At 27.6% G+C, this 14,670-nt stretch overlaps 1 protein-coding gene across 1 annotated transcript; it reads right to left on the bottom strand.

The window, feature by feature from the left end:
- Nucleotides 1-333: 333 nt before the first annotated feature.
- Nucleotides 334-14,529, bottom strand: LOC145740679 (clustered mitochondria protein homolog). Its single transcript, XM_082558506.1, has 27 exons — nucleotides 14,414-14,529; nucleotides 13,781-14,037; nucleotides 13,409-13,580; nucleotides 13,083-13,229; nucleotides 12,660-12,910; nucleotides 12,388-12,542; nucleotides 10,517-10,685; nucleotides 10,246-10,350; nucleotides 9,667-9,762; nucleotides 9,087-9,214; nucleotides 8,572-8,759; nucleotides 7,515-7,715; nucleotides 7,061-7,241; nucleotides 6,851-6,951; nucleotides 6,679-6,729; nucleotides 6,298-6,500; nucleotides 5,894-6,037; nucleotides 5,504-5,673; nucleotides 5,094-5,325; nucleotides 4,730-4,883; nucleotides 3,749-3,937; nucleotides 3,422-3,579; nucleotides 3,210-3,331; nucleotides 2,768-2,945; nucleotides 2,641-2,691; nucleotides 2,478-2,551; nucleotides 334-1,083 (listed from the first exon to the last, which is right to left on the bottom strand). Exons 1-27 carry the CDS (start codon nucleotides 14,463-14,465, stop codon nucleotides 906-908), a joined length of 4,107 nt encoding a protein of 1,368 aa, XP_082414632.1. The 5' UTR covers nucleotides 14,466-14,529; the 3' UTR covers nucleotides 334-905.
- Between the last annotated feature and the right edge of the window lie 141 nt (nucleotides 14,530-14,670).

Raw genomic sequence — 14,670 nt, 5'->3', positions numbered from 1 at the left:
TAATATGAGGCATTTGTTTTTAAAAACATTAAAAACGATTTTTAAAAACTTGCTATATAGAAATTAACCCTATATTTCTTACATATTTGTTCATTTTAAGGTTTTGTGCAAGCTCAAAATAATTTGTTTTATTAGTTAAATATACACATGAAATCTTTAATTAAGACAGGTTTAACAACATTTTTACGAAACTAAAAACGCTGTTTAAGCTTCGGGACATGTAAACACCTGACATTATAACAGAACTTTTAAAGGACACTTGATAGTCAGACTTGGGTCAAAGATTAGTCTTTTTGCTTTGGAATACGTTTATTAGTTCAAATTTTACGAGAACAAATTTGTTCACGATATTATAATAAACACGAAGCCAAAATATATACAAAAGCAGCATGCAACACACAGAACTTAAACAACAACTAAAACACAAACTTTTAACAAAGACACAAAATAAACAAGGTTATTAAAACAAAATTATTATCAGTTTTTTTATGACATTTTGTTTATGTGATTATTGTGCAATTATCAAACTCATTTTTAAATGAACAAGCTAAAATTAATTGGAATATAAGTTTAGGCATTTTTTTAAATAAAAAAAAAAAAAAAACATTTAAGAAAGTGGAGTTTTAAATAATTCAAGATTAACCGTTATATTCTTTCTGTTATTAACAAATAGCATAAATCATCGACTTTGCCGACATTTCGTTTTGACAAAGATATACCTAAAGAAGAAATCATTTGCTATAGAAATTACCAAACAGCTTAAATTACTTACCCCACTACTAGAAATACATTAACAGTGAAAAAAAAAAAGGTCGGAGCCCTTATTAGTTGCAAAAAAGCACAACATGTTTATTTAGTTTAAGTTTAAACAAAAATTCTAGTTTTTTAGTAAAAAAAACTGTCATTTAATCTAATGCAGCTTCAACCATATTATCTGTGGAATTTAAAATTTCAATGTTTTTTTTAGCTTCGTTGTTAACAGTTGTAGCTTGTGTGCCTGATTTGGTTGCTATGGCAACCAATTTGTTGTTTTCAACCTGTTGGCGATGCACTTCCATTCTAATGGCTTCCAAGTCTTTTTGGCTGTACAATATATTAATAAAAATTCAAATATTATTTATTAAAAATTTAATAGAACAATAATTTTAAACTAGATTTATTTGATAAATAAAATATGGTTCGAAATTATTTGATTATTTTTAACATAAATTTCTATAAATAAAAAAAGATATGCATAAACATTAACTAAGAATATTACATATCTTTGAATAAACAAACAAGCATTTATATATACTATACACACAAAACTAATATTTAATGCAGTTTTAAGTTGTTTATATCAGAATATAGATTATACCAAATTTTAAATTCCTAAAATTGATTTTTGATTTAAATTAAATAAACAAGCATTTAAATATGATAAACAATTGAAACTTATTTTTCAAATATGTTTTTCAACTACTTATATTTTAAAATACATTATACCAAATGTTTAATGCTTAATATCGGACTTTAACTTTTAATCAACAAACAAGCATTTAAATATAATAAACAAAAAAGAATTAATTTTTATTTCATTTTCAAGTTATAAATATTATAACATATAACTGACCAAAATTTTAAAATCTAATAACAATCATTAAATTTAAATAAACAAACACCTATTTATTAGTAATTAGTGTCAAAAATTAAAATTTTAATTTATTTTTGAGTTACTAATATCATAATATACAATTGACAAAAATTTAAAAAATTAACAACAACCTTTAAATTTAAATAAACAAACACTTATTAATTAGTATTTAGTGTTTAAAAATTAAAATTTTAATTCAGTTTTGAGTTACTAATATCATGATATACAATTGACCAAGATTTGAAAAATTAATAACAACCTTTAAATTTTAATAAAGAAACACCTTTTAATTAGTAATTAGTGATAAAAATTAAAATTTTAATTCATTTTTGAGTTACTGATATCATGATATACAATTGACCAAGATTTAAAAAATAAATAACAAACTTTAAATTTTAATAAATAAACACCTATTATTAACCAATTAGTGATAAAAATTAAAATTTTAATTTATTTTTGAGTTAGTAATATCATAATATACAATTGACCAAGATTTAAAAAATTAATAACAACCTTTAAATTTTAATAAACAAACACCTATTAATTAGTAATTAGTGATAATTAAATGTCGTAAATAGGAGGTTTGCGATTCGTTGGGATAATAACAAACATACTAAAAATTTAGAACTTTTAGTTTTAAAGAACAAAAGTTATCGTCTTTCAAAATTCTGACTAGAAAGAATAAAAACAATAATAATAATAATAATAAATACACTGACAATAACAATATGTTTCGAAATCTAAGATTTCGAACCATAAAAATAATTTAGTTTTAATTATAAATGTACATATTAAGCCTTCCTATAAACAAATAGTTCAAACTTTTGTTTTTAAATAAATTTACCTAAGTGGGATAAATATAATTCCATTAATGACATTCATCAAATCTAAAACACTGTGCATACTGGGTGGTGTGATCTAAAAACAACAACAAATAATAATTCTATTAAACAAAAGTATTAACAATTTTTTACAACATAATAATCAGGTGTAATATTAATATTTACTTGTAATGGTGGAATAGCAGCTGTTGAACCATTTTTGTAAATTTCGTTCATCTGAAACAAAATTAAGTTTACTAATTTGTGACAAATTGATTTAAATATTTAGGATCATTTTTGAAGAAGTTCTTACAGTTCGTTGAAGTGTCACAGCCTGTTGTGTGAGATGTCGTAAACACTCCCCACTTTCTTTAGTCTTGTCATGACTATCGCCAAGTTGGAGTTTGTACAATTTGTAAGTTTCTTTCTCATGGTTAAGAGCGTACCTAAACTCACCTTTGCATGAAAATGCTCTTGCCACAAGGTGGTGACTACAAACAGTTTTAAATTTTAAATTAATTTCAGAAAAAACAGTTTGGTAATGCAGTATAGCAACCATGGCATCAGACTACAAAACCAAAGGGTGGCCTTGAGCCACACAAATGCAACACTGTTTCCCTTTAGAAAAACACAAATGCAACACTGTTTCCCTTTACTTGTTGGCAGAATCATTTTAAGACTATATTTTTTTAATATAAATATTCTAATAACCTGAAGTCTAGTTAGTAGTTAATAAATAATAACAATAGACAAACCTCAGTGCCACTTTAAGGCTTTTGTCCCCATGATATTTCATGTTGATTTTTAATGCTTCATCTAAAAATCTTAAGGATAGATCATAATCTTGTACACCATGAAGTACTAAGCCAATGTTACTCTGTACAAAAAATAATTTAAACTAATGATAACGAAAGAGAAAAAAAACACACATAAGACAATGAAAATGCAATTTAAGATAAACACTTACATCAATTAAGGCAACCTCTGGATGATCAAAACCATGAACGGTAAGAAGCAAATATCTGCCTCGGTATAACAACTTTAATGCAGCGGCTATCTTACGCTGAGCGAAGCAATACAAAGCTAGACTGACATAATCCGAAATGGTGGTAACATGATCAATTCCTAAACAAATATTCAAGCATTAAATTTATCAAATATTATTAATACAAAAATTTTGTAACATGAATATAAACTTTTCTAATTGTGCAGAAAATATAAAAAATAATTATAACTCACTTAATTCAGTAAGCAACTAAAGAAACAAATTTGGAAAAAGTTTAATTACACATACCAAGAATTCTTTCGCTTAAAATGACAGATTTTTGTTGGTTGCTGCTAGCATCTGCATGATCCCCCATCATATAATTAAGCCTTGCAATGTGACGATAACAAGCAGATATTTCACTATGTATAGCACCGTAAACATTATTGAATAAATTCAAAGCTTCACTAAATAGTTCGAGACCCTCCTTTAGGTAACCTAAAATTTCAATAAATTTACACAAGGAAAGAAATAACGGGCCGCCATTCGCTAAAAGCAAATTGTTTTTTAAAATTAGCGAATCATTTTTTACAAATATATTAGTAATAGTGAATCAACCAAAAAAAATCAGGCAATAATAAAACTTTCGTGTGTATTTGTATATTTTTTTACGATTTATTTTTAACCGGTTTCACACTAATTTAATTACATCAACATAATCCTGCGTAAATGTAGGGGACTATAGGGTATTTAATAAAACAATAACTTTCCATGTTTTGGCAATGCGTAAATTTCGCTCCCAAATTCGTCTAGTTGTTGCGCAACTTTTTAAATACATAACACAGCTTTAAAGTAATCAAAAATGTCTCGTTTTTCGTGGGAAATATTCCTAACGATTGTTGAACAATACGTTACATTTTAAAAATGCCACGCAACGCGTCAAGTGTTACAAAAAAACGAAGATTATGACTTGAACCTAATAATTGCCCTAAAAATGCGACCTCATTTTTAGCGAATCGCTTTTTAAACATTAATTCGTACCCTGTTACACTTTCAATATAAGATTGTATTGAAAATTAAATTACTTGAACACTTATAGAAGACTTTTTAAAGAACAATTTTAAAAACCTACAAATCTTTAAAGAATTTTTACAAATTAGTGCAATAATTAGAAACATAAAATATTTGTTAAAAAAAATATTCTCAAATCTTATAGAGCTAAGGCATAAAAATAAGTATAAGCTAAATGTATCACACAAACTAGGCCTTGAAAAATAAAAGAAATTGTACCTTGATGTACTTTAGCTTGAGCACTTGTATAAAACTGATAAGCATCACTTGCTCTGGGTGCAGCATGCTTAACAACAGGAAACATGTTAACTATATCATCTTCACTGAAGGTTGTCTTGTGTTTGCTGTCAAATGCATAATCACGAACCACTATCTAAAGTGCAACAAGAATTTGTTTTTAAAAACATGCAATTAATATTACTATTTACCCTAGTCAATGGTCTGCTTTAAAGTCTGCATTTTATTTATCATAATATAGTCACAACCAATATTTTGTATGCCTATAAATAGACATCATCCACTAAGCTCCATTATATATAAATTAAAAGTATATTTATTTCTGTTTTATGGATATCGCATTTACCTGAATACCCATCATAATACAAAGTCTTCTTAGCAAGGAAATTTTTTGGATTCCCAGTTTTTCCACCACATCATCGATGTTATCCTGAGTTATCTCATGAGCATAAAATTCCTTGGTTTCCGATTGAATTTGGATCCACAATGATTCCGGTGTAAGTAAATACCATGGATTTCCACTTGTTTTCTCATTTTGCTGCAACCTTGTTTTTCTTGCCTTTTTCTTGCGTTTGTTGCTGTTACGTAAAAAAACATGGTATTTCAAAATTTTTTTTTGAATTTGGGGCTAATTAATAAACTGCATTATGAATCATGTGCTGAATCGTAGCAAAAAAAATGAACAATAAAGCAAAAAAGCTTGCAAACTATAAATTAACTTCGTTGCAAATTAAATAAATTAGCATTTTCTATTACCTTATTAATTCTTCTTCAGGTAAGTTTGGTGTTGGACTAGGAAAGCTGCCCAAAAAACAGTTAAAGAAATGTGAAGTAGCAGTCGATAAACTTAATTGATCAACATGTTGAAGATAGGGTCTCATTATATGCTTGACAGAACGAACTATTATCTCCATTATTGCAATTCTCTAAACAAGACTAATTTAAAAGCGAAGTTGCTTCTACAAAAGCATGTAATTACACTTTGACACAACAAAAAATATATTATATACAATGTTTAAAAACAATATAGAAAAGGGTGACACCAATTTTGTATTTACCATTTAAACTATTGCCATTAGTACAAAAATCAAAAACTGCAGAAATAACTCTGCAATTATAAATGTTTGCTAAAAACAAACAACTTACATAAACATGTTGAAGATGAAGTTTATCTTCAAGTTGATGAAGAATTTTTCCCAAATAACGAATTCCTATTCCTTTCTCATGCAAGGCATCTGTAAGTGAAGATCCATCTGTCGGCATTAGGGAATGCTCGTAACAGTCTTTGATCTTCAAGTTAAATACTTGTTTATTAAAAACATTTTAATAGATATTATGTTGTAAGTTAGGACACAAATGGGTAAAAAAAACATTTTATTTTTCTTGTAAATAAACATACAAAAATTTTTACATGAAAAAAATAATATTTACAAAAAAACGTTTTTAAAATTTTCGCTATTGTGGATCTAAAATAAAAAAATTTATAAGTTACTGATTAAAAGCTTCGCTAATTTCTTCTTATACCAAACATTTTTTTATAAAATTCTTACAAAAGTTGGTAGTTGGTGGGTCACCAAAAACTGAGCAGCATTACAAATTAACTTTTTCTGTTTCTCAATTTCTTCTTTTGTTGCTTTGTGATTAATTCCCGGTGAAAATATATCGTGGTTAAATCGAATATCAAACTCTGTTTCAGAATACGAACCAACTAATTCAGAAGCTGATCGTACTGCCTCTTTTTGCCACTGTTTCACTATAGAAGTATACAAATTAAAAAGGCTACTAACCTTTTTTTTTATATAACATCGAAATAATACTTTGTTGGATAATTTCCAAATATGTGTAGTTGTGCTAATTAACATGAATAAAACTGTTTGATAAACTTTGATTGTAATAGTAATACATACACTTAGTATTTATAAACAACTTACAATTTTCAGCATCTTCTTCTGAATCTGTTGAATTATTTTCTGTCTTTTGATCTATATGTCAATAAATTAATACGTTAATAAATTCTTATTTTCTAAATATCGAATCGGTTAATATCACGATTTTTTAAACTTATTCATATCTTTTAAGCAACAAAAAATGTAAACAACTTACCGTTGTTAATGTTGGCTTCAATTTGAAGTTTTTTATCTGCCAACACCTTGCTTTTCATGGAAACAATTTGATTGGCACAATGTCTCATAAACATTACATAACTGCAAAATAAAAATTAAACAATCACAAATTCAAAATATTTATCTATGAGGATTTAAAATTTTGAATTTTTAGGTATACATGCAAAACTATATTTTTTATTAAACTTACAGGTGATCGATAAATGCCTCAATTAATTCTGGTCTTAAAGTAGCAAGTTGATGACAATGCTGTTTAGGAAATCCAAGTTTTTCACATTCTTCCGATAATGATTCACCCTCAACTGGCAAAAAGTTACGATCAGGAGGAAAGGTTTTTAACAAATCAAGGATGTAATGTCTTTGATCATTTCCTTTAAAAAAGTTGAGATATTATACAGAAGGAATTTAATAAAAAATTCAGTTTCAACTTTTTATAACAATCTCAAATAAAACAGTTTTTTGTAAGAACTGTTTGAAATGATAAATAAATATATTGAAATTATGTAAATCTATTTAAAAAAAGTTACGGAAAATAAATGTTTTAAGCTTTTAATTGATATTAACTTACCTCTGAATTGACAATAATTAAGACAATAGGCAAAATATTCATTCTTATATTAATTACACTTTATTTAATTATTTACCAATAATTCCTTTACATTCAAGAGAACTGTGAAGAGTGACAGGTTTTTTCTCATCTCCACTCAAGATAGTATGAGGCAAGACATGAAGTTGTTTAACAGTTTTTTCCAACAACTCTGTGTATTTCTCATTTGTTTGAGAAGTTTTGCCGAAATCAATGGAGCCATAAACTACACTTTGTTCTTGTTCCCTTTCAAGAATTCCTAATCATACAATTCGTGAATATATATTTAATAGTTAAATAAAGAAGTAAAATACCAGTAACAAAAACAGATTTCTGAAAAGTTAGAAATTATGTTTAAAAATAAATCAGACCAAGTCCTAAATATAGGATTTATGATAAAAAAACTGTAAAAATTGTATTAACTGAAATACTTTCATTTTTGAACGATTAGTATGTTATATACTTGTTTATAACTATGTTTTCCAAACTGTGCGTTGGCCTGGGACAACTTAGAGCAGTGAATTAAAAGATTCAGTTATTAATTAACTCGCTGTGTTGTTAGACTAAGAATAAATCTATGGCTTAAAAATTGTTTTGATTAAACATGTTACAAAGACTATGTCAACAAGCTTCAGGATTCCACTAAAAAAGCGGATTCCACTTAAAAATCAGGATATCAGGATTCCACTTAAAAAGCGTTTTTGTTTTCATCACCTATGAAACCTTAAACATTTTTCTAACTTTTTGCCTAGTCATGTTCGGTCTATTCTGACAAGTTAAATTAAAGATTTACAATTTTTAATAGCGGCGCATACCAAAGTACTCAGGTGCATCTACTATAAGTTACATTTAGCTTGTCATCACTGGTTGGAAGTGTAACAGATGTTACTCACTTTGTGTAAAAATAAACAACCAGATTTAATTATGAGCTAAAATGTTTTAAGTTCAAGGCTTAAATGTCACCATATTAATTTGTAATTGATGAATCCAAGTTTACCAAACTTTTTGTAACCAAAAACCACTGGTTTTTAATCTATGTTAAAACTAGTATTTTTACAATTAATATATTTCTTTTAAATACAATTTATTTTTCTAGAAAAACAATTATCACTAACCTGGAATAATCGATTGAGAAGTAACCCTGAATCCTCTGTAATCCACAATAACTGTTCCTAGTACATGCAAACCATCAACATCCAACATATTATAAGACTTTACTCCATTTAAATCATTACAGGGAGCATAAAATGCAGCATAATTTCCACCAAAATCTTTGTAGTGGTCACGGACATCAAACCCAAGACTTTTCAAAACCAAAACAAACAAATCACAATTTTTTTAAGATTTAACATAAAAATACACACACAAAGTATATATATAACTATTTTAATTAATAATCCAAAAAAGCAATAAAGGTATAAAATATAGGTATAAATTAAACCAAAATGTTAAATAACAAAAAGCCACATTTTATATTTAAAACCCCGGTAAGGTAAAATTTTTTAATTAATATTTATTTCATTTTAAAAATTTAGGTGCTATTTGTAAATATTAAACTAATCCTTTACACCAAAAACTGTTAAGTTGACTTAGTTGATTAAAAAGGTATGTGAAAAAATGCTAGTTTTACCTAAAAAAGATATTATTCCATATATACATTCTCATGTGCTTTGGATCTCCAGGATTGATTGCCATCACATTTCCATCAACAACCATCATGGCACCTCGTGTAGCTGCTGCTACAAAGTCACTGTGAACCTTTGTTAAAAAAAAACAAATCTGTAATGATAATGTTGGATAGTGGCTAGTGATTAGTGATTAAAGGTACATTAATTGTATTTTTCTTAACACTCAGGCTTTTGGTGCATCATTGAAAGTAAAAAAAGATATACAATAAATATTATTTTAATAAGATGGGAAAAAATGACGAAATCAATTTCATGATTTAAAACATGCAGCTTGTAGTAACAAAAACAGAAACGTTCAAGTATAATAAAGCATAGTCAGCAAACCCAGAACATACTGACCATATCATAACTTAAATGTGATAAAAAAGCACTCTTTCTTTAAGTCAAAATTTTACCATGAAAATATTTTTAGCTAATTAATACTATAACTGTCCTTTTTCATAAGCATCATGTCGATATTGGATCAAAAAATTGGTCAATATTGGATCAAAACATTTGTCAATATTTGAATAAAAGATTTACCTTAAACATGGCTCTTTCCCTTAACAATCGTTCAGGTAAAGTTAGTCTCGGTAACTCCCGAGTGGTTGCCATTTCTTCGTTCCAATCTCTTGTTTGCTGAAAACATTATTTTAACATTTATTTTTTTGTACATATCTTTATCCTCGATGTGAGAAAGTCAAATGCGCGACTTAAACATAGAGTAACATCAGTTACTCCGACCCAGTCTCGAGTTGCCTGTGGGAGTTTGGGATATTATAGATTATAATTGCCCAGTAATTATGCTGCTGATTAAGTGCTGGCTCAGCAGGAGTTCATACTGTTTATAGCGCCTTACTCAAGGACACTACAGCATGTGATCAGTGGGGATTGAACCCATGACCTCATGGTGGTGTAGCAAGTGTTCTTACCACTACACCACGCTGCTAGTTATTCCTTTTTTATCCCCTAACTGTGTTTTTATACAAAGTTGTTTATAAATTACAAAATGGCAAATTGAAAAAAGTGAGGAAAAAAGTTTTGATATATATCTAAACCTACAACAATTATACCATTATCAATGAAAGTAGTTATCTGGATAATAATATTGTTTTTGAGTACCTGTCCTGGTATATGCTCTTCAATAATAAGTCGCGAACTGAATAAATCTTCAGCACGAACATGATCCACTGAATGTTCAAACAAAGGAGCAGTCCAACTATGAACCTAGAGTTTTGTCATTAAAAAAAAGAAGTTCATTTAAAATAATTTGTTCAAGAATAAAAAAGAAAAAAGTTACTAGCAATTTTTTGATATTCTTTTCATTCTGATCTTTTTTTATATTATTGATAAATATTTGAAACTTTAGCAACTAGGAAGGTAAAACTCTTACCTGTACTGGAGTAGCAATTCGTTCAAACGGATGTCTACTAAACCTTTTCTTGTTTAGAGCAATAAAGTTTCTTTTAAATATTGGTGAAATTTGGCTAAATAGTTCGATTAAAGAATGGTGAATGTGAGTTCCTGGTGCTGGTTTAGGGTTGAAAGTTTCCATAGTACTCCTGCAAAATTGAAATATTAATTTGTATAAAATAATTTTATTTGAATAAAATATTTAAAAAAAGAATGTAAAAAATTGATTTTTGAAATCAACTTCAAGTCACAAATATTTTAAATCTTATTTTAGTTCTTTCATATTTTTAATCTTGAGTTTATGCTAGTAACGTATTGTATATAAATACAAAAAAACAGAAATTCTCTAAATCCAATTTAAGGACTTTGAATCAAAAATACTTATTTTTACACTCTTAAGAAAATAACTAAACAAAATTTCTAAAATTATATATAAGTCAATGGAGGTAATTATTGGATGATTTTGACAAACTTGGTCATAACTTTTTGGTTTTAAACTTTAAATCAAATATTTTTTGTTCCTAAGATAGTGTTATTATTTATTATTAAAAAAAATACTATTCAAATCTCTATCTTCACTTGTTTGCCTAAAATTATAGATCAAATCTCTATCTACACTTGTTTGCCTAAAATTACAAAAATGTCCAATAATTACCTACACAAATGGGGTGATTACTGGACACCCTAGAGGTAATTATCGAACAGTGTTAACAATTGCCCCATTCTAAAAAATCTTTGCGATAAAGGGGATCTTTTGGATAACTTTAGGCTTCAGGCGGTCTATAAGCAAACTTTTGGTAGGACTATCAGAATCTTTAAAAAACTGCTTAGTTACTTTACCCTAGTAAAGATTTCCCTTTTTTAATGAATTGTCTACATAGAGCTTGGCCTTTTTCATTTAGCACTTTCCATTTTATTGCAGGCTATATACCAGCAAACTAATCTTCTAATATTCTTTAAAGTTAAAGCAAATTTAGCAGACGCACAATCTTTTCTACACTCTTTTAATTATTTGCATTGAATGGTGTTAAATACAGGCTTTACACCATGTTCTGGAGGTTCTGTACCTTCATTACTGAGATAATATTAAACTATTGATTTTGGTATGATATATTCTTTGGATAAATTTCTAACACTTTTGCCTACAACTTTGTGTTCTTTTAATAGTTCCTGCATTGCACCTTTTTCTAAGCCTTTTGAGGAAGGGTATATATTTTCTTGGCATTTTTATTTTAAATTTATTTCTACTCTTGGAAAACCTAAGCAATTAAAATCTGTTTATGTTTTTATAAAACCTGTGACTAAAATAGACTACAAGGCTTATTTTGGGGCTTTTAAAAGCAAATGAAATGTATTCACAAGTGTCCAATAAACACCCCCATTTAAAATAATATGAGTATAGACTGTGATGAAGATAGAAGTTTAAATTGGGGCCTTATAGAAAGATCAGTGGATTTTTGGTTAAGGTTGCCAATCTGAAAATTTAGTAATTCAAAAATTATGTAAATTTTAACAACTTACTTTTTGCCTTTATTTTCAAAAAAAACAAATTTTTTTTTGAAAAACAAATATTTTTTTTGAAATTTCAAAAGTGCGCATTTTTTTTTCAGGCAGTTTAGATTAAAAAAAATGACATTTATTTAAAACTCATGATGTAGACAACGTTAAGGCAAATTATAGGTAAAAAGTGGCAATCCCTAAAAAAATTTGAAATGGTGTCCACTAATTACCTTCCAATTTTAACTGTCCAATAATTACCTCTATTGACTATACCTTAAATTTACTTAATAACTAAAATACGTTTAAAATGCTATAAATTTAAGGACAAAAAGTAATTGAATAAATGTTTACTGATTGAGATAAAATCCACGAGAGCTAGCTGTAATATGAAAACGTTTTTGTTCCGAAATCACTGCATACAAGTATAGTAAATCTCCATGTAACTTTCTATTTCCAGGGGGGGGATTCCAGATACTTGGTGCAAGAACTTTTAAACAAGAAACAACCTAAAATAATAAAAAATAAATTATATAAAAAAATATAATAAAATATTTTTTTTAATAAAAATAAATTAAAAATTTTAAGTAATTAGCATGTTGATTTTGTTTAAATATATTTTTTACTTTAGGTTCTTTTGAATTGGGAAGTGGATGCAGAGGAGTTAAAAAGCGTTCCTTACATCCTGGCATCACATATTCTGGGGGAGCTAAAGATTCTGACATCTCCGATGATTGATCAGCAATTTTAACTTGCTTTTTTCTTTTGTTAGAAGTTGAAGAATTAGTAACATTTTTAGAATTAAGGCCATCTTCATTTAAACTGATGGGTGAATCTGGTGTTGTATTTCCACTGCTATTTGAACTTCCAATACCATCTATTTTATATATTTATTAACATCCTCATATATGGAAAGAAAGTTTGTACTTCTATGTGTTAATAATTAATTAAAAATAATTTAAGGTTTCTTTTAAGAAGTCTGTTCCTTTAACTTGCAGAAAATTAAACAATGTTTACCAAATTAACAGCGAACATGTTTATTTTTAAACCTGTGCAAATTTCACTTTCGGTAACTTGATTAACATATGATAAACTTGTTCCATCTGAACCATTAAAAGCATCCTGAAAATCAGTTGAGTGAAGTAACTCTCTTACGTGTCTCATATGCAAACGTGCCTCTCTTACACTGTAGAGCTCTATTACATAACACAGCATAAATTGGTTGTTATTTTTTTGATTTTAATGTTTTTTTTAATATGAACTTTTAAATTGCTTTAGTGGAATAAAATGTTGGTAGAACATAGTTATAAAAAAAACTAACTAATTAAAACATATTTTAAAAGGAAGATAATAATTTTCATTAAAGCTATTTTACCTTCTACTACTTTTATCTCGGCTCCTTCAGACAAGCCTTCAATAGTTTTTAACTCAGAAAAATTATCCAAAGTTTTTCCATCCAACTGAAGTGAAAAACAAGTACGGTGGCAAGTATCTTCTCTGTCCATTAAAAGCTGATGCAATTCTTGCACCATTTCTTGAGGTGACACCTTAAAAAAATTATTTGACAAGTATTATCATTTCAGAAGATAATATGGGCTATAACTTCCATGTCTAGCCACGAACAAAAACACAAAATTAGAATACAACATACTTGTATGGCCTATATAGTTGTTATATTAACTAATTTGAAGACATTCAAATAGCATTAAAAGTACTATATATGTGTTTATTTTATAAAAAAAGTTACCTGGACTTCAAAAGTATCTACACCAGGTGCAGTAATTCTGACAGTAAATAAACTGTCTTGAACAACAACGACATCTTTTTCTGTTTCACTACCACCATCTATGGGTTCACCTTTCACAAAGTTGCTATCTTGATCATCTGATTTGTCCTCCTGTCCTTGATCATCATCGCTGTGAATTGCTGAGTCATCAGATTCCTGCCTTCCAACTTCACCACTTAAATTGGAGTTGAAAGATTTTGTTTGTACTGCACCATTAGCTACAATTTACAAATAAGAATGCTATTTTATAGTTTAATCAACACATTTAGTCTGTTAGCAGTGAAATTGTTGAATTTGTATATATTTAATTTTAGTACTAGGTATACTCTTAATATTATTAATTAATAAGGATGTCTGTTTATTTAAAAATATTAACAAATTACCACTAGCCAATTAGGCCTAACATAAAATTTAAACAAGTTTAATAACAATAAAATTACTAAAATATTTACAAACCAGCTTTACTTTAATTTACATGTCTAAGAACTAGTACCAAGTCCAAGGAGCAAAAAATTAAACTTTATTGTTATAAACTATGATTTAATGGTAAAACTTAAATTAAATGTAAAACTCAGATAAAATTTATAATCTTACCAGAATTCGATTCACTTTCTTCAGACATATTTGTTTTTACTGTCAATGTCATACCTATAGAGGTTTTTAAATTTGTTTTTATTTTCTATACAATAACTGGCAGACTGGGCTACTCTAAACATAATAAATATCGACATGGAACATAAATAAACATAAATATCCCAGAAACGTCGTAATATAAAAATATATTTGTTAGTAAACTGTTGTCCTTTTTTATTATATAAACTGTTCTTGAAAAATGATGAAACATTTTGAAA

Source organism: Corella eumyota, chromosome 1 (assembly GCF_963082875.1).
Source record: "Corella eumyota chromosome 1, kaCorEumy4.1, whole genome shotgun sequence".
NCBI lineage: Eukaryota > Metazoa > Chordata > Ascidiacea > Phlebobranchia > Corellidae > Corella > Corella eumyota.
This window is presented reverse-complemented; position numbering and strand designations above follow the sequence as displayed.

Bases quoted from the DNA above. Each gene is read 5' to 3' on its own strand.
- LOC145740679 (XM_082558506.1), bottom strand. From the start codon at position 14,465: ATGACATTGACAGTAAAAACAAATATGTCTGAAGAAAGTGAATCGAAT. The intron at 14,038-14,413 runs GTAAGATTATAA...TGTAAATTGTAG, and splicing joins AGAAAGTGAATCGAATTCTG to CTAATGGTGCAGTACAAACA. The intron at 12,911-13,082 runs GTTTAAAAATAA...TATATAAAATAG, and splicing joins CGAAAGTGAAATTTGCACAG to ATGGTATTGGAAGTTCAAAT.